Consider the following 18,388-nt stretch of genomic DNA (forward strand, 5'->3'; position numbering starts at 1 on the left):
GCCACAAAGAGACAAAACAGGCGTCACGCACAGGACTGCGCGGTCACCACCAACCAGGACTGGGCCTCCACCAAGACAGGCGGTGCAGCCGAGGCAGAGGCATGGCCCTCCCAAACTTCTTACTACACATTTTCTCAACTGACTACTCTTTACTGTTAGCAAATGCATAACGTAACTCGGAAAAGGCTGCACATTAAAATGAATGTGAAACTGCGATGGCAGCCTAATATAAGATTCTTAGATGTTCTTCCCTAGTGACGTACTATCGGGGACAAAAGTGATATACTCCACGCAACGGGAGCCAGAGCTACGGAAAACTGCAGCATTTTGGCGAGCTAAAGCACGAAACATTGAAACGAGTCAAGCGACATGCCTGCTGATAATAAAAGTCACGCACTGGCTGTCTCGATCCCAGATTCTGCCTGTAGATGGCGTCGCAACGCAGTGTTCCGTTGCTCCGGCTCCCGCCGCGTGGAGTATACCACTTTTGTCCCCGATAGTACATGAGGTGTGGGTAGCAAGAACATCTTTGACAGCTGTCAATGTGAAGCAAGTTTACATTATCTCAACTCGCATCTGTATCTGAAACACGTTGTCTGTTCTGAGGTACAAACATTTAAAAAAAAAAAACAGGCATGAAGTCGATTGCCTCATGAAAAAAAAAAAGAAGTCTGCCGTTATACTGCGTAAGCATAAAATTTCACACGGCTCCACAAAAGGTTGCGAAGAGCTAGTTGCAAAAGCGACTTTTTCTTTTGTTTTGAAATCACAGGAGACATGGGCATAAAAAGTAAACGTTACGATGGATCAGTCGAGTAAATACACATTCGTAGCAAAATACACGTTTATTTTTCTTTGTCTACCATGTTAACCCTATTGACTAACAGTCGCAGCCATAGTACACGGAGAACGCTTAATCGATCAAACTTCTCTCATGCCTCATGTAGCGAAAACTAAGGTACATCATAAGCAAATGCTGCTGGTTCGCTTGTGCATAACCCCAGACACCTTCATGTAATCTTCGCGCAACGCGCGAGAACAGTTAAAACGTCCAAGCGGGCTCCGAAATATTTTGGCGCCATTTGTACAAAGGATCACTCAAAGGCGGCGAATAAAATGCAGGGTGGGCATACCAATAGGCGAACATAAGAGCGAGGTTACGAAAAGGACGCCACAACGGCAGCCAACGACGCCAGCTTCCCAATAAGTGCACAGTATCGTGCCGGAAACTCACAGCGACATTCAATTCTTCAACAGAGGAATGAAATGAGCGGTCAGGGTCCGTCCACTTACTGCGCCTTTCAAGAGCTGCCTCCCCATCCACCCCTGTGTGTCGATCCAGCGAGCAAAAGGCAAATATACAATAGAATAGCTTCGCGTTCCGGGTCGCCAGATCACGTACTCGGATCGCCGTCTACCTCTCCGCGATATAAATGAAGGACAGGCAAGCCATCACATAAATATCGGATCACGGAATTTTCAGTGCTGAGATAAATAGTGGAGAAGGCACCAATCAGATGCAGAAATTAGTACCTTGAGCAGAAAAGGCTTCTGATGAAAAGAATTTAGGCTGCAGAGTAGTGATGCAAAACTATCGATAGTACTATCGATAGTTGAGTCACTATTGAACTATCGATGGCAAAAAAAGACTGTCGATAGTACTATCGATAGTACTATCGACACAACACAAGGAACAACACAACACAAGTCTAACACAAGGAAAGAAATAAGAGACAGGTTAATGCCAAGCATTTTTGCTCATTAGCACATAAATTTTCGACGAGAGCCGCCTTACTGCGCGCTGTGCCGTGCTACTTTGGTTTCTTGCTTACACAAAGCAGAACAGCTACATAAAAGCAGGCACGCTTTGCAGTGGTAAGCATGTACAAAAAGCCAGGCGATATTTTGCAACTTGTGTCTTTTCTTTATTGTCTTTCAAAGCACACAAGCACGACCGTATGGACGCTAAAGTGCATACTAAGCAGCTTCATGTCTCGTACAACGCTACGTGAGTGAAAGACTAAGTCAACACATGTCCTTCTGTTCGTCGTTGGCTTTGCAGCGTCCTAAACGAGCTGCATGCCGAAGTCGCCCATCTCTTCTGCTCAGCTCTCGCGCGTCGCTTCTGCGTCAAAGTCGCCCACAAGCACTAGTGGGCACAACAGGGTGTCCTTGCTGCGACGGCGACTTTTAAGCTGTCGAGGACTTCATCGTCGGCCATAGCACGAACAGAAATACAGCTGGCGCGCGCGGCAAAACGAACTACTCCTCTTATCTCTACCATACTGTATATCTAACATCAGCAGTGTGATGGTTCTGGGGTTGCGCCAGCTTCACAGCCAGCTATTTGTGTCGCGCCAAATTTGGCTCCCACTATCGTGACTGTAATCAGTTTCGTCTCCTCTGAGCCATCTACTTCTGGTTGGTTGGTTTATGGGGTTTAACGTCCCAAAGCGACTAAGGCTACGAGAGACGCCGTAGTGGAGGGCTGCGGAAATTTCGACCACCTGAGGTTCTTTAACGTGCACTGACATCGCACAGTACACGGGACTCTAGAATTTCCCATCTACTTCTCCTTAGTTCGAACCTACCTTACGAACGCGCTAGCTCGGGCGCCGCACCGGCTGTGTCGTCAAGTTACACCGAAACTCGATCGGCTCCGTAAAACGGCTCTCGCCGTAAAATCAGTGCAATCGCCATTTCTGCCAGTTGTCCTATCCAAGAACCCACCAAGAACGGTAGTTGCTTTGTTGTGCCATGAGCGGATACGTATTCGCTCTGTACCAACGCTCTGCACATTTATATTCGAAATGGCAGTACTACAATGAACATTAACAGTCGCTATATAGCTTTGCCCACCAGCGGCTTGTATTCATGCTTATTTCTGAACATTGTGTTCAGCGACTCATTCCCGATTCTACCTCTCCTAGATGTTTTCAACAGCCATACGCTGCACGCAGATGTCGCTAGTAAGTCGAATGACTTCCACCCAAACCTGTTCCCGTGAACACGTAGAAAAGCATCCAGCAATGTTTTCTTCTAGAAGTAGTGAACTTTATTGAACTGTAAAAAGTAAGCCGTACCCCAGGTGGCATTGGCTTACAAGGCTGCAGAAAACAGCACAGCAAAACAGCCCGTAAACGTGCAACTGCAGTGCAGCACAGCTTACAACAGGTACACATCACATGTTTAATATAATTTTCTTTAAATGGTCCTCAACCGCCAGTACAGTAAGGACTTATTACATCACCAGCATGTATACTTTGCATAACGATCGCCCAGCTATCACCAGTATGCGTGTATCGAACACTTATACATATTTTTTTTGCATAGTGCATCGGCAAGCATATGACAAGCCGCACAAGTGAGGTATATGTTTTTAGGCTATAATGAAAGGAATGAGAAGGGCATTGTGACTAAAGAGTAATCTCGCTTTTCCTTCAGACTGAGTCTAGGAAGTAATGCAGGCGCACTAGCTCCACTTCAATAAAAAGCAAACGGGCCGTCCGCGTCATTTCAAATTTCCAATTTTGTCACCAAACTGCAGAACAATAATCGGAACATTTCAAATGCTCCAGGAAGTAAACTTTGATCTGTGAAAAAATCTGAGAAGGATCTGTTCGTATTCTGGTACCGTCCGAGTAGTGATAGATTCTAACGGGGTAAAGGCAAAGCAAATGACTGCTAGTAGAATCCTGAAACCCGAGATGCCTGGGCCAGAGGGAAGCCCGTGCACGGGAACTGCGCTGCGTTACGATAGAGGCGAAATGCAAAAGGCGCCCGTGAGCTGTGCGATGTGAGTGCGCGTTAAAGATCAACAGGTGATCGAAATTATTCTGGAGCCCCCACTACGCCACCTCTTCTTCCTTTCTTTTACTTCTTCCTTTATCCCTTCCCTTACGGCGCCGTTCGGGTGTCCACCGAGATGAAAGACGGTTCCTATGCCATCTCCTTCCCTCAATAACCAATTTTAAACAGCGCCATCGAAGTGAAGAGCACTCCAGCTAAGTAGCCTTGCGCCTCGCCAGATGGCGCTTAACTATCCATCACATAGCTTCTTTGCACAGCGCGAGATGGCGCCAGTGTACCAGACACTAGGGCCGCTAGGATGCCTCGACGCAAGCGTACACAGCAAGCCTGCAACAAGCCGCGTAAAGAGGCCAGTTTCTTAATATGTTAGACATTTCTACAGTTGGTGCGGGTGTACTTGTGATAAGCCGTCATCTGACGTGCAAAAAAAAAAAAAAAACCCTTGTGGAATGAAGGCCAAAGGCAGAGTTACATCTAGGATGATGCGAAATGTGCAGATATATTACGAAGGTTGAAACATATATTCAGCTCGTGCAATCACGATTCGTGCCTCACCCGACAGTTCTGTGCTCTGCGATCTCCACAAAGCTATCGAGCTAGAATGAAAATATTATTAGGCCTCCTGCTTCGAAGCAGCAGCAACACATTCTGAGCACTTCCTTTCATAGCTACGTGGCACCGGTTGCGAATCCAATATATGATTCACAAGTTTTGAGGCAAACGTTGTTTGCCACAACTATAATACTCTTCTACCTTGGCCATGATCTGCTGTTTGCTAACCATATAGTAAAAACGCTTCCACAATACAATTTACAATGGAAACACAGCAAACGGCTAAGTGTTACTTCACTATGCCAAGAACGAGATGAGCGGCCAACATCTGTTGCTGGCGTTACCCACATCGAAAATTACAAAACCTCACGCAAGATCTGTTGACAAATCTAAAGCAACTTCAATACACAGCTTGCTACATCACCATGTGGTTACTGGTTGCTTAGAATTGCATGCCCGAGAGCAAAGCTTGCGAAGACCGATGTCATACACGTCTAGAAGAGCGCGCGCATATTCAAGACACTGAACACGCTACAAATATCGAGGCCCTGATTTTAGCAGACAGGTGTATGCCACACTTGAAAATATACCTTCCGTCTAAGTCAAGAAGGTGGCGAATCGGTCATATTCTTAATGACCGCTGCTGCTAAATGCAAAACGTACGAATTCTGCCCCCGATATCATTCACTTCTACTTTCATTTTAACATGTCTCATAAAAGTACACCACACTTGTGCATAAAGACGACTGCATAAATGTGCTGTATTCATAGAGGTACTGCAGAAAAAAAAAATAGGCGCTTCTGAATTAAATAAACATTCAGAAAATATTTCCTCTGCGCTCTCCTGGGTAGTGGCGGCAGGTTAGGCGATGACTTTACAGGTGCAACTCCAGATACCTCAGCTGCAGAGCCAGTAGACGCCGCTTGCGGCGCCCGGAGTCTCGTCTTAGTGCAAAGCGTGAACACATGGTCCACTATGCGTCGCCAATTACCAGGAACTCGAGACAGCACCCAGCCAGTGCAACTAAGCTTAGCGGCCTATAGCGCTTCAGTGGGAAGCACTGGTCATTTTCATTCTTACGTCACATGTGATATCAACACACTATCTTCAAATGTTCCAAGTCATGCAACACGTTGTGACAGCTAAGGGAACTAAAAACGCAGGTCCCGGATACTGCCAATGATAAGCTAAAAGATAAAGAGAAACTGGATGCAGAGTTTAAAAACATCACGCGATCTCAGTTTAAACCAGCGATATGTGGAAATCCAGAAATCTTTTCAGCATGTTTAGCTTTTGACTGCTGGTATGAGATAGCTTTTGACTGCTGGCATGTCTCAGAACTTAAGAAAATTTGCCAAGTTCATTACGCCAAACAAAATAAAAAACAGATCTCAACTCAGTTCTGACCATCCACACCACGATGTATCCTGATCCCTCCGCACTCAGGCTGACACAAGTCCTACAGAGTTCACTGAAGCCCTGATGGGGTTATGCTCTAGTTGTGCTCACCGTGCTAGACCAAACCACTTTTCTGGTGTCGTCCGTTGGTTAGCTGAAAAAGACTTGCTGGAAAAATGGACTCGAACATCCCGCGCGTAAAACCCAGCTGAAGTTGTAGGTATAAAAACATTCGAAAAGGCAGACAGTGAGATCACAGAGTGCCAGCTTCACAAAAATAACGACCAGGTTTTACGTCGAAAGTGGCAACACGGCAACACAAAATGCAGTAGTCCAGATTATTACAGAACCACAAACGAAATTCAGCTTCAGCGGAATTCCAAAAAATGGGCACTTTTAACGTTCGTTCTCACTAGTTTCGGAATCAACCCAATGATATATCACCAGCAGAAGGCCTGGGTCAAAGCTCTGCATCAGCAGCAGGCAAAATCAGTATGAAAGAGGCACATGATCGCTTTGCAAGACAAGGACTGGACACCGGCAAGACAACTAGGCAATGTTTCCTCTGTGTCGTTCCTCTTCGCTGGCGTCATTCCGACATCTTCTTGATCTGCAGCGCCAACTTCCTGCGCTTGATCTTCTCTGTGTGAACACGAGATTTGGCGGCCCTCGCGACGCTGTCTCGAACAGCCTGCGCCGCAGAGGCCACTGCCTGGTACGCCCTGGCTTGTTCTCGGGCAGCCCTGATCTGCTCCATGAGAAGCGTCTTCCGCAGGGTCGCCAACTCGTCATCGACGCCGTCCTCGTCGCAGCGATTGCCAGCATCCTCGCCATCTCCACTGGCTGCCGGGACCCTTAGCGGCTGACGGCGCGCCGGACTGGCAGGAACTTGCGGTGGTGGCAACGGCTGCGCCGGGATGCCCTGTGCCTGCTGCGTGCTTCCAACAGGCCGACGTCCAGAGCCGACTTCAGGGCACGTCGCCTGCCGGGGCTCTGATGGCTTGTTGGAAGTTGGTCGCTCGTACACAATGCCTAGCGTCTCAGCAACGTCGTCTGGCTCTTCTTCTTCGAACCGGGTGGAGGACCCGCGATCATCGTCATCATGCTCTCGCTTCACAGTGCTGCTCGTAGCTTCGATGACGGGGCGCGTGGTTCCCAGCGCATCTGACACCGATCTTGATGCGGCACCTGAGGCGCGGGCGCTCGTCTTCCAGAACCACTCCGGCACACTGGAGTCCAGTGCCTGGATGAGAGTTTCATCCTCGGACGACCCGTGGCAGTTGTCTTGGCTTCCGTCGACGTCCCTGTGGGGTAAATTGCATTACCCGGCATCCAAGAACACAGCAACTATGAAAGCAGAAATATGGCTGAACAATGAGTACTAGCGAAAAATGCTCACAATAAACTGATATATGAAGTGCCCAAGTGTGAGCACATATGTAGACCACACTTGTGCCGTCAGTAATTATTTGCTTCTTAAAAAATGCTGTGCACATTACATAAACATGTTTTTAAGGTGCCATGGACTCCCGTTAGAACAGACTTCAAGACATCCTCGGATTTAGCGAAAAAATGTGAGAATATCTGGCTGCTTGTCCATGGACTCATTACGAAGAATGCTGCTTAGTATGAAGAGTTCCGAGTTTCCTCTGTTAAGACGAAGTTTCGCACCGGCCACAAACCACGTCACCTCCGAGCAACGGTGCTAGCGAAAATTGCGCGTGGTTCACTCGAAGCAAGTAAGAAGGACAAAGAAAAAGAAATTTTTCCAACCCCTTCGCTTGAATGAGGAAACAGCGACAGGTGACTAGCGCACTAGCGCACCATCTGTGCTCATGCCGTCGCACTCATCACCAGAAAGACAGAGAGAGCAAAAACCAATCTAGGCTTTTCTTTTTTTTTTTGTGCGCATGATCTCGGAGCCTGCACCACGTAGCTGAGAAGTGGACTTGCCACGCCCCCACTCCTGAGCTCACTTTACGAATAGGAAACAAGTACTGTGGTTGAGCCATGCAACAGATATTAGGGCAAATGCTCACATACCCAGGGTCACTTTTGATGCAACACAATTTCATGGTCCCATCGAGTTCTTCTCTGACAGTTTCTAGTAACCTGTTTTGTAAATAACTAACAAATGCTACACATAATATCAACCGCTTTGTGCATTAAATAATCTTACCTTTTTTATGAGTACCATTAGCAATGGTAATGTTCAGATGCTAACATTTACCATGAATGAAAATCAAGTAAGCCCAATGTTGGAGCTGTAATGCACACATACCCTGTGATGTCAGGACCAGAACCATCAAGGAAGTCCGAGTACGAGCAGTCATCGCCAATAACATCTAGTATAGTTCTCTCAACGAGCGATAAGTCCAAGGCACGGCCATTCTCTCCTGAATACAAAAATGAGGACCAAACAGACATCACTGTTTCATACAAGCAAACAAAAAAGCACTGTAAGAAACAGTTCAAGACTAAACCTGAAGGTAACCAAAGCAGATGATTTGATCTTCTATTTCAGTGGTTTGGACCCATTTATTTATAATATAAAATATAATAAAAACTAATTTAGACTCATTATGTTTCAAACTTAATACCGTGCACATGTGTGCTCCTAGACATTGTTGACAATTGATGTTTATAACAGCAAGTGCTTATCTTAGATGCTGTTCTTCACACCACATGCAACTGCTTACAACACAAGCTAACAGAAAATGTGAAAAATTCTGAGCCAGAAAACATGTAACATATTCCCTGTGCACATCAGTTGGTAGACAAACAGATAGATAGATGTTTCAAGATATAATGAATGCATGTACTTTGCCTAACATCTTTTAGACAGCCGATTTACTGCTGGTCCTGAATGCTTGCTTACCAATCAAAACACTGCTTTCAACTGTATATAAGCATACAAGTTAGAATTCTTACATCAAGACAAACTGTAACACATAAGCTACAAGAATTAGAAATAAGAAGCACTTGAGCACATACTTAATATTTTAAATATTGAACTGCCACAAAGCTTCACAATATTTGTTTATAGCTGGCATTGTTGTGAATGAACAACAATACAAAGCTTTGCAGCGGCTATCGTATCCATTATAAATTAAGCATCTATGCTAAAGCTAAACGTCCATAAGGTTTGAAAATTAAAAAGATATATATTGGACTGAGTTAGTTTGCCTGACCTCACTTGCAAAGGCAAGGCAAGCAAGCTATAGCTCTGGGCCTTCGTTAACATCCTACTCTTTTATCCCTCCTCTCCGAAGAGTAGCATAGTGCCCATTATTTTGCTGAAAAAAAGGGCATTATGATAGAACATTATGATAGATTAACAATTTTTTCCTTTTCGCGCCGTTCTCACTCGCGCGCTCACGCCATGCTCGGAATGCACCGACTCTTTATGAAGACCGCGGCGACGGGGACGGACTTACCTGGTCGACCCCGGTGCTCGCCGCGGTTGTGCGCGTTCACGCGGTGCTTGCACCGCTGCACCAGGTTGCTCCACTGCTTCTTGATCTCGGGCAAGGTGCGCGTGTGCGAGCCGTTGCCCGCGTTCAGTGCCTGCTGCACAGCGGTCCAGGCCGAGCGCTTGGCGCGCAGCGTCAGCGTGGGGCCCAGCTTGCCGCGGATGACGTCGATGCGCTCGCCGATCTCTTGCACCAGCCGCAGCCGCTCGTCCTCGGTCCAGTTGGGCCGCTTCAGCCGGTTCGCGTACACGGCCATCTCCGCGGCGCCCGACGACGTGTCCATGAGCTACAACGAGCCTCGCGCCCGGGACCAGGACCGCGACTCGACCCGAGCTGGAAATCGCGGGGGGGGGGGGGGGGGGTACCACGGTGTAAGGACGCCGCAGGCCTTCGCCAGATGGCTCCCCAAGCGGGAGCCGCCGTAGCAACTAGGATGCCTCTGCGAGGCACCCTAGGTCCGCCATGTTGCAGTGTGCCGATACCCAGCTCGGCCCAGGACCGAAACTACGCACCTTCTCTCTCCGCGCTCTAGAGCTTGACAACCCGCGCTCGGTCACTGCTCAGAGGGCGTGCAGACGCCGCAGCTTAAGCGCTCATCACACGATAGTAACAGCACTCAAGACAACGATAAAGGCGGACCCACATTGTGTTCGTGGCTGGATATCCACCGTGGCAGATATGGCCCTACACGGGCGCCTTCGCAATGAGTTAACTAGTGCCATACTACAGAAGGAAGATAGTAACAACCTGTTCGCGCGAGCCCCTGGCGTTTGCGCCGTACTGAGTTTAATAAAGCTCGCGGAGAGGAAAAGGCGCCTAGATCTGGCATACGGCACAGGCCAACATGGCGGAGTGACCAGGGGTCTGGGTCAAGCCTACACAGGTGAAGACACTCGCTTGCGCCCGGTGACCAGCGCGTCCCGATTCCGTAAATGAAGAGAGGCTACACTGTAATACAAATATGCACAAAGAAACTGCTTTTCAGGTATGTCAGTGACACAACTTTGTCCTTTGTTTCTTTTTTCGTCGGAGGCAGGCTTCTGTTACATATGAACTATAACTCGTAACTTCTGCTAGCAATTCTGACTGAGCGCCCACTTTTTGAAACGCATGAGATGAAACCTTGTATTTCTATTCTCATCTTTTTGAGGAGCAGTGTCTTCACCCGTGCGTCTTACACCGTGCACGAAGTCGCGAAAGCCAAACGCGCCGAGAGGGCAAGTCACAGAAGGACGGCCGTAAGTCTATGGCATATATTGAACTTTATTTGCCGAAAACAAGAGGAGGGGCGGTGTGGTCCATGCATAAAAAAAAAAATGACAGCTAAAATAAGGGCGTAGGTGGGGGGCATCCATGCTGCCAGATCACGCGCCAGCATGTATCCTATCGTCTTAGCCAGACAGAATTACTAGCCCACAGCGCGCAGATAAGAGACTCACGTCAGATGAGCAAAACTTGCGTTTGCTCGCAGTGAAACATCATTCCTCAGTTCTCTGCGTACGACCAAGATGACCTTAACACATGCTCTCTGCTCGCGAAAACGTAGACCATTCATTCCAATTCGCACAGCCGCATGTTTGAAATGCATTGTGCAAGCTTCCAGGAAAACGCACACAAAATACTAACGTGTCGGTAACATAACTTTATTGTTTTCAGAGACCCATCTGCGGAGCAAAATGTATGTGATGCAAACGGCATACGCATAGAGGGCCGCACATTCAACGGACCATAAAATTATACTGATATTATTGTTGGCTTTCGCCGTACAGCAAATTATACACGAGCAAGCAGCTATTCCCGCTTTCAACAAGCGCGTAAAGCAGGTCGGTCGAAGACAATACCAATACGTGAAATGCGAAAACACTCGCGCCAGTCCAATATAACGCGCATAATATCGGACTAACGCGAACATTTTTTTTTTTGTGATTTACGCCACAATATGGAACAATAACACTTTCATGCCCGTGTGTGAAACTTCAAACCGATGCGGCCGGAATGCGAAAGGTCGGCCTAAAATGAGCTCAAATTCACTGCGAACCTAATGAAATAATGAACTTAAAGGCGCGCTGAAGAGGAATCTGAACTCGTCTTTTTGCCGCGGGAACACTCGACCTACACATTCCGAGCATTCTTAGAAACTTCGAATTATTGCCCTGTGCGGCCAATTTTCCTATTTTAAATCGAATTAACCTCCGGCTACCGCATTTTTTTTAATTCCCCGCAGACTGTGGGAGGAGTCGACCAATGCATGGAGTTGCCGTTCAGGCAGTCGCGTGGCTGCTTTACTTTCGCTTTTATTTTGTTTTCGAGGTTTCCATGAATAAATAGATATAGTCAGAGTCTACATAGCTGCAAATTCGGCCCACGGAAATAAAAATACGCGTGGACTCTTTGCTTTCGCCGATCACTACGTATCACTACGCCGATGGCAGAGCGACAAGCCGCCATGGGACTGGTTGAAAGGTTGGTCGACTCCTCCCACCGTCTGCGGGGAATTAAAAAAAAAGGGCTGGAGCCGGGACGTTTAATCGGATTTAAATTATGGAAATCGGCCGCACAGGGCAATAATTCGCAGTTTCTAAGAACGCTCGGAACGTGTAGATCGAGTTCCAGCGGTAAAAATACGAGTTCAGATTCCTCTTCAGTGCACCTTTAACTGCATGGACAGCCCAAACGATGCACGCGCGAACAATGGGCGAACCATGCGTGCGCGGTCGAGCGCTCACAAGTCCTTTCAACGACGGGTTTAAAGCTATACAGCGGTACCGTTGAACCTTGTTTAACCAAATCGAAGCGGCCCTGTGATTTTTTCGTTATAGCCGTTGTTTCGTTAAAGCGGTACCCGACCTTGGTTGCACAGTCTGTAGCTGTGTATACCGAGGGCAACACAGCCGGCGTTTAGTGTGCCGCCGGTGTGCGTTGCGGGAGCATTTACCGCACGCACCGAGCGCGCACCGCGCGGCCAAATATTCGCGCACCAACCGAATACGGCAGACTGGCCAATGCACGCCCGTTTCTTCCGCGGCCCGCATGGGATTGACGGCATAAGAAACGAGTCTTGGAAGAATAATGTCGCAGAGGAGGATACACTTATTCCGAATACTTAGCTGTTTTCCTGAAGCCAATACGGACCGCCGTGAAAGAGGGCGCACAGCGGCGATTTTTTGGCAAATACCGGTAATGGTTGGCTTCGCCGCGCAGCTCACTTGCACTCGCGGCACAACACTTCACCGCACGACAGGAATGTCTTGTAGGGAATGCATACGCCAAAACGAAGACATTGACAACGGCCGCCCCCTGGTCAACGGAAATTGTTTTCCGCTTTCGTTTTCCGCCGCTTGTCCCCATAGAACCAGAGAGGCGTCGACAACGTCAAGCACACCAAATGCACTGCCAAACGGTTTTAACATGCTGCTAAAACGGAAGCAAAACTGCACATCGGTCCAGAGAAGCAGGGCATGATCTCAGAGGGTCGTGCGCAGCGAGGAGTTTGGAGAACCTTGGCAACTCTGTCGAGGCGCAGCGGGCCGTCGGCACCGCGCAGCATCAACGAAAGCAAATTGGTTAACAAATGTGGTAGCAATCTAGGCCCTATATATATAGTTGGCACAGTTACATGCCTAATGATGGCTTCTGCACTGAAGTTTACTTAACATGGAGGCTGAAGGCTGTGATCTTTCTTTTTTTTTTTTTATCGCCTTGTGCTCCCTTGATTCTTCTGGTACAATTGTGTAATCAAATTCATTACGTCCTATGATACTTAAAAACAGGAAGACAGCAGAGTGGGTCAGGGAACAAACGCAGGTTAATGATATCATAGTCGAAATCAAGAAGAAATGGGCTTGGGCAGGACATGTAATGTAAAGGCAAGACAACTGGTGGTTATTAAGGGTAGCGGACTGGATACCAATAGAAATCAAGCGTAGCAGGGGGCGGCAGAAAGTTAGATGGGCGGATGAGATTAAGAAGTCTGCAGGGGTAAGGTGGCCACAGCTAGCACAGGACAGGGTTAATTGAAGAGATATGGAAGAGGCCTTTGTCCTGCAGTGGGCGTAGTCAGGCTGATGGTGATTATGATGTTTGCATAACGAATGACGAGACCAAGAGGCAAAATACCAGAGAATTTGAATGCATTTTCTTCACGTGTAAAAATAATCTAACATTCGATAGAAAACCCTCTGGTCCCACCGAAACATTCTAACAAGGTGAAGGCTAGGTCCTTGACAAAGTCAAAAACAGATGAAACTGGCATTTCAGGTCCCATACAGAACCCTTGTTCACAATAAGACTGCTGTGGAAAAAGGGGCTCCCAATATATACGTGATATCTACTGTCAGCAGTTGTGCAGGTCGAGCTATGCAGAAGACCAACAACAGACTAACTTTGCTGGTACAATGACTTCATCGCGATCGCTTCACCACGATTTTTTAGACACTGTCAGCCTTCTTTCAGCATTCTGGCCATCCACACAAGGTTTAGCGCATCATGTGCTGTTCAACTGCATCTGTGATATCATTCATACCACGCACTATCATAGAGTGGAACAATTTACGACCGTACATAGCCACTGAACCTAATGCATTGGTATTTATATATTTTTTGTCCTTATTACTTCTTTGTTCCTTGTTTTTATATGATTGCTTCTTGTTCTTTTGTGCCTAAAAGCATACTTGGTTACATTTTTAATTTGTCGCAATGCCATATTTTACAGCCTATCTAGAATTTGCATTTTAATGTTCCCATGCCAATGTGTTTGTGTACTTAAAGTCTCAGGCATTTAAATTTTACTACCATGTTATAACTAGCCTGCTGATTGTACCTTCTTCTAGTTCTTAATGTCCATAATATTGCACTGCACATTAATGCCCCGCCCTAAATATAATACCCTTGAAAGAGGGCCTTTAGGGGTATCTCACATAAATAAAAAAAGTAAATCTCACTCGACTGCCAGTTATGTTAGTGCAACTCCGGCGACTACCATGGTGAGGTGGATGAAACTCGGGTGGCTTGATGGAGTTCAAGAAAACCACAGGATTTTAATGTAAAATTGCTATCCATTAAAGTGCCACATTGGGTACAACTGAATAATAAATTGGCAAATTGGCACACTGACATATTGCCAATGGCTGATGAGTTTTCTTTGAAGGCCATTCGCCTCTTCAAGCTGTTTCGACTACAGCACTACACTCTCAGACCTTTATAACTACCGAAGAACATGATGAAATTTCGTAGCGATAAATAAAATATGAAATAGAATATAAAAAAGGGACCCCATACAGCACACATATAAACTGCTGTGTGCTGGTGAGCTCAAACTCACTCATATCATGATCTGAGCAGTGAGAGAGTCCAGGGTCGGGTACAGACTGTGATTCGAGCTCGAGCTCAGGCGCAAATCATATTCAGAGTGATGATGAGTCACTCTGAGTAAGCCTCTACATCAAATAAGTCTGGGATCTGAGTTTCAACGAGCCTTTGACCTTAAGTGAGCCCCTGATGCTGATTCAGTACATGAATGAGCCTATGACACCCATCAAGGGCTACCTAACCGGTCAGAGACAATGCACAGTAATCACTGAGCATATCTGTGCTCCTAAAGAGGTGCTTATTGTTGGGACACATCTTTTTAGTGTGAAAGCAATAATCTGGAAGTTCAGAGTTTAGCAATATCGTCTGTTGGCAATGTATGTCTGCATAGAAAAAAGCGGCACGAAAAAGAAATCGCATGAATATCCATGACCGGGAGTCAAACCCACGGTGGCACGAACAGATCAACTTCGAAGGCCGCATCCAAACACGCCTGGATCGCCGATCGCCACAGTCAAACAAGCCTTGTATTGAACTGCACTACACTCTCGTGCTGTGCACTGCAGAACATCAGCTTCATCAACTACCACCTGCTCCGTCCAGCAGCACTCCCTGCTCATCGTCATTTAACAAACACAAATCTGTGATTTTCCACTGATTCAAATGTATTAAAAATTCTCTGCAGTTTTTTCTATGTATGTAAATGACTTTCCTGAGATTTTAAGTCATTTCGAACCTCTAATGTATGCAGATTATAGTGCTCTCATCTTAACTGGCTATACAATAGACGAATTGCAACTGAAAATAAGAGAGGAACTTTATAAAGTATCAGCATGGATTACCATGAATAACTTCACCCTAAACAATAAAAAAACCAACTATATTGTGCTTCATTCTAGTAGAAAAGAAATCAATTATGACCTATTAGTTTTACGTTTAGAAGATACAAGACTGGAACAGGAGTAGTGTTTCAATTATGGGCGTTATCTCTGAAACAGACATGCAATGGAAAAACCAAACACGCAGTGTATGTTCAAAATTTGCTTATGCCTGTTACTTGCTGCAAAAGGCATTAGTAAGTGCTTTAGACCCCATATCCTGCATATTTTTTATTTTGCTTCTGTGCACAGCGAGCTTAGGTACTGTATAGTATCTTGGGATATCATTTATAAAACTTATCCAGGTCCAGTTATCTGCATGCAAAAATGAGCAATTCGGATGGTTAAATTTTTTACGTGCACTGACTCAACAAAGTCTTTATTCAAATGCTCACAACTTTGGATACATACTAAAAACTGCAGTAAAAGTATATATGTACTGTAGCTCTAAAGTTCCACTTCCCTTAAATTAACTCTTTAGACTTTTCACCACAAGGACAAGAACTGCGACCTGATGCAATTTTAGCCTCCCACTATTCAATAACACTTATGGTCAAAGACTAAAGGAATTTAATGATGCTCAAATCCGGAATGGAATTACTAACAGTCTAATAATTTAAAGGAGCTTTGCACTCTCTACTTTGAGATATACTTGGTTGACCACTGGAAAGTATGCATGAAATGTTGCTCCTATCATCTAAAGTACTTTTGCGAACTGTTGCTGTTTTGCGTCTGCTTGCTCTTGTACCATAATCTGTATTGCATCCAACAGCCTTCTGGCTATGGGTCTAAACGATTCTTGAGTATTTTTTGGGCACTTTATGAAGGAAAAAAGAAAGAAAGGAAAAAGATAGACCAACAAACCTCTAACAAACCTGCATTTCCACACGTACTTGCGATCTTGATTTGGGTCATGGCCAAGTTAATGATGTAGAGCGAATGCATTGTTTTTCTGGTACGTCATTTTAGTGGCAATGGCATGGCTAGAGCCGTAGCAAATGTCAAAGTAATTTTATTTGCTGGCACCTTTATTATTGCCGACTTGCATGCTCGATTTAAAAGCTAGACAACAGCCTACAGCAGAAACTGCAGGAGAAAAAGAATAGAAACAGACAAAAATACAGAACGACAAAAATCGTGATTTATGATCCATAAGGGAGTTCAAAATTGTTTGTGATTTAATGAGAGTATAAAACCGTCAATGCAAAGCTAGATGAGTGGAAAAAGGAGCGGTGTCATATTGACCCCCTTCGAATTCGTTCACATCTGAACACTCCTTTAGATGTGCGCAACTTGGGCATATGACATTCAGTGTTCAGGCAACTGAGCCAAGAAGAGTAGTGTCGAGAGCAACTGAAGGCGAGTTGTGAGCCTGACCCAAGTTTAAGTTCATGAGTTCGAATGAGCCTGAGTCTGTATGTCTAATACGCAGTAGATGCCTGCATAAACGCCACCAATCAAAATGCTGTTGGCACAGCCCAGAGGAAATATGGCTGCGTCCAAAAGGCAAATGAGAAAAGGTCTACATGATGCAGAAATCTTTAATGTCATTAGCTCTTTTTCTGCCACTTCCCTGAAGCACAAGCAAATGAATTGTTGCCTTCACTGCTACCACTAGCTACTTTTCTTGTTTTGCTTTCCTGAAGCATAAACAAACAGATTTGTGCAATAAAATGTGTCCTTTAATTAGGAATGGATTATTTGTCAAAGAAAAAAAAGGAGGCTTTAAATTGTAGCTCACCCTACAGTCAACACATACCTGTTACCCGAAGTTCGAATGTGAAGGAAGCAACAGATGCTTTGAAGTGCAATCTATTAATGACACATAATATTTGCTTCCTTGGTACAATTAGTCACTGGATGAAACTTTTTAATACATAGGGGCATCCATAGTGGTTTCCTATTTTTGCACAAGCAATTACTGTGTGCGCTAGAACGAAATAACATCACTAAATATGTACAGTAACATGTCTGTGTTCAATGTGTTAAAATAGAAGAATAACCGTAAATTAATTTATGTTTGAAGAGGAAGACGGCACGCTAAAGGCAACTAATACGCGATTGTTAAATGCGCACTGCAATATTAACTATGCCTCGAATGCTTCGCGTGAAACCTTCCTGGAAAAGCCTGTCGTCATAGTCGTGTTAGCAGGCACACTACAAACGATGTTTTTGGGTAGAGACTTGTCAGCTTGTCAGGCCTGAACGGCCACATTGCTCGCCATGCCTCGAGAACTTTCGTCTAACCTTCTGTGCTGCCTGCAGGCAGGCACTTTCGCCAGAAATCGTACCCGAACCCCAGCATCATTTGTCCACTTTTACACACGCAACATCAAGATGGGAATAAAATAGACATAAGGTTCTCAATGACCAGTAAATGACCTCTCAAGACACTCGAAAGGTACAGCTATGACACACTGTTTCCGCGTTCACCTGAATAATGTAACGAGTAGCCGATGTCGCAAACGGCGTCTAGTTGCGTCGAGTACGTCAAATACTCCGACAGACATGAGTGCACGGAAATGCAGGCACGTACGCCGCATGCGATCGTAAAAGAGCACCGCTAGCAATTGCTTTTGTTGACGAGAAGTAGTTCGCAGCAACCAAGAAATCTCCAGTCGCCTTCCAACGCAGCTCGCGCAGCTGCTTTTCGCTCTTTTGCGATCGTTTGACGCTGCCCGTCATCAGACAAGGCGCAGGCCGTCTTTTCAGGACCATCACTTTGCGGCGTAATGTTCTCGTGGGTAACTGAACACCGATTTTCGACTAGACAAGAAACTCCGTCTTACCAGAGGAAAATTAGGAAAATTAATCACACCTTTCTTCGATGACAGAGCGCTGGAGCTGCTTTGTTTGTGTTGCGTCCCCTCGTTTCGCGTTTCGCTACCAGCGAAACTCGTTCGGCGGCGCTGGCTTTTAGGAACTGCTTTTACCATTTGCATGCATCCGTAAAATAAAACAAGAGTGTT

General features: G+C 45.9%; 2 protein-coding genes across 4 annotated transcripts in view; both read right to left on the minus strand.

The window, feature by feature from the left end:
• The window catches only part of LOC149340627 (solute carrier family 2, facilitated glucose transporter member 8-like), a 47,984-nt gene extending 29,686 nt beyond the window's left edge, over nucleotides 1–18,298 (minus strand). Inside the window, exon 1 of one of the 2 annotated variants that reach the window (XM_089549463.1) lies at nucleotides 18,238–18,298. The gene's annotated coding sequence lies outside the window, so the exon portion shown is untranslated. The remainder of the gene's footprint in view (nucleotides 1–18,237) is intronic. The other variant, XM_089549467.1, reaches the window with a different exon arrangement.
• LOC149340628 (uncharacterized) lies at nucleotides 3,033–18,287 on the minus strand. 2 transcript variants are annotated; one of them, XM_089549470.1, is made up of 4 exons: nucleotides 18,209–18,287; nucleotides 9,199–9,567; nucleotides 8,043–8,157; nucleotides 3,033–7,065 (listed from the first exon to the last, which is right to left on the minus strand). In XM_089549470.1, the coding sequence occupies exons 2-4, from the start codon at nucleotides 9,515–9,517 to the stop codon at nucleotides 6,351–6,353; spliced, it is 1,149 nt and encodes a 382-aa protein (XP_089405596.1). In that variant the 5' UTR covers nucleotides 9,518–9,567; nucleotides 18,209–18,287; the 3' UTR covers nucleotides 3,033–6,350. The 2 variants fall into 2 exon arrangements, with proteins under 2 accessions (XP_089405596.1, XP_089405597.1); XM_089549471.1 differs by lacking the exon at nucleotides 18,209–18,287 and adding an exon at nucleotides 9,747–9,761.
• Nucleotides 18,299–18,388: the final 90 nt, after the last annotated feature.

The sequence above is a fragment of the Amblyomma mixtum genome, chromosome 6 (assembly GCF_055824585.1).
Source record: "Amblyomma mixtum isolate Tamu chromosome 6, ASM5582458v1, whole genome shotgun sequence".
Taxonomy (NCBI): domain Eukaryota; kingdom Metazoa; phylum Arthropoda; class Arachnida; order Ixodida; family Ixodidae; genus Amblyomma; species Amblyomma mixtum.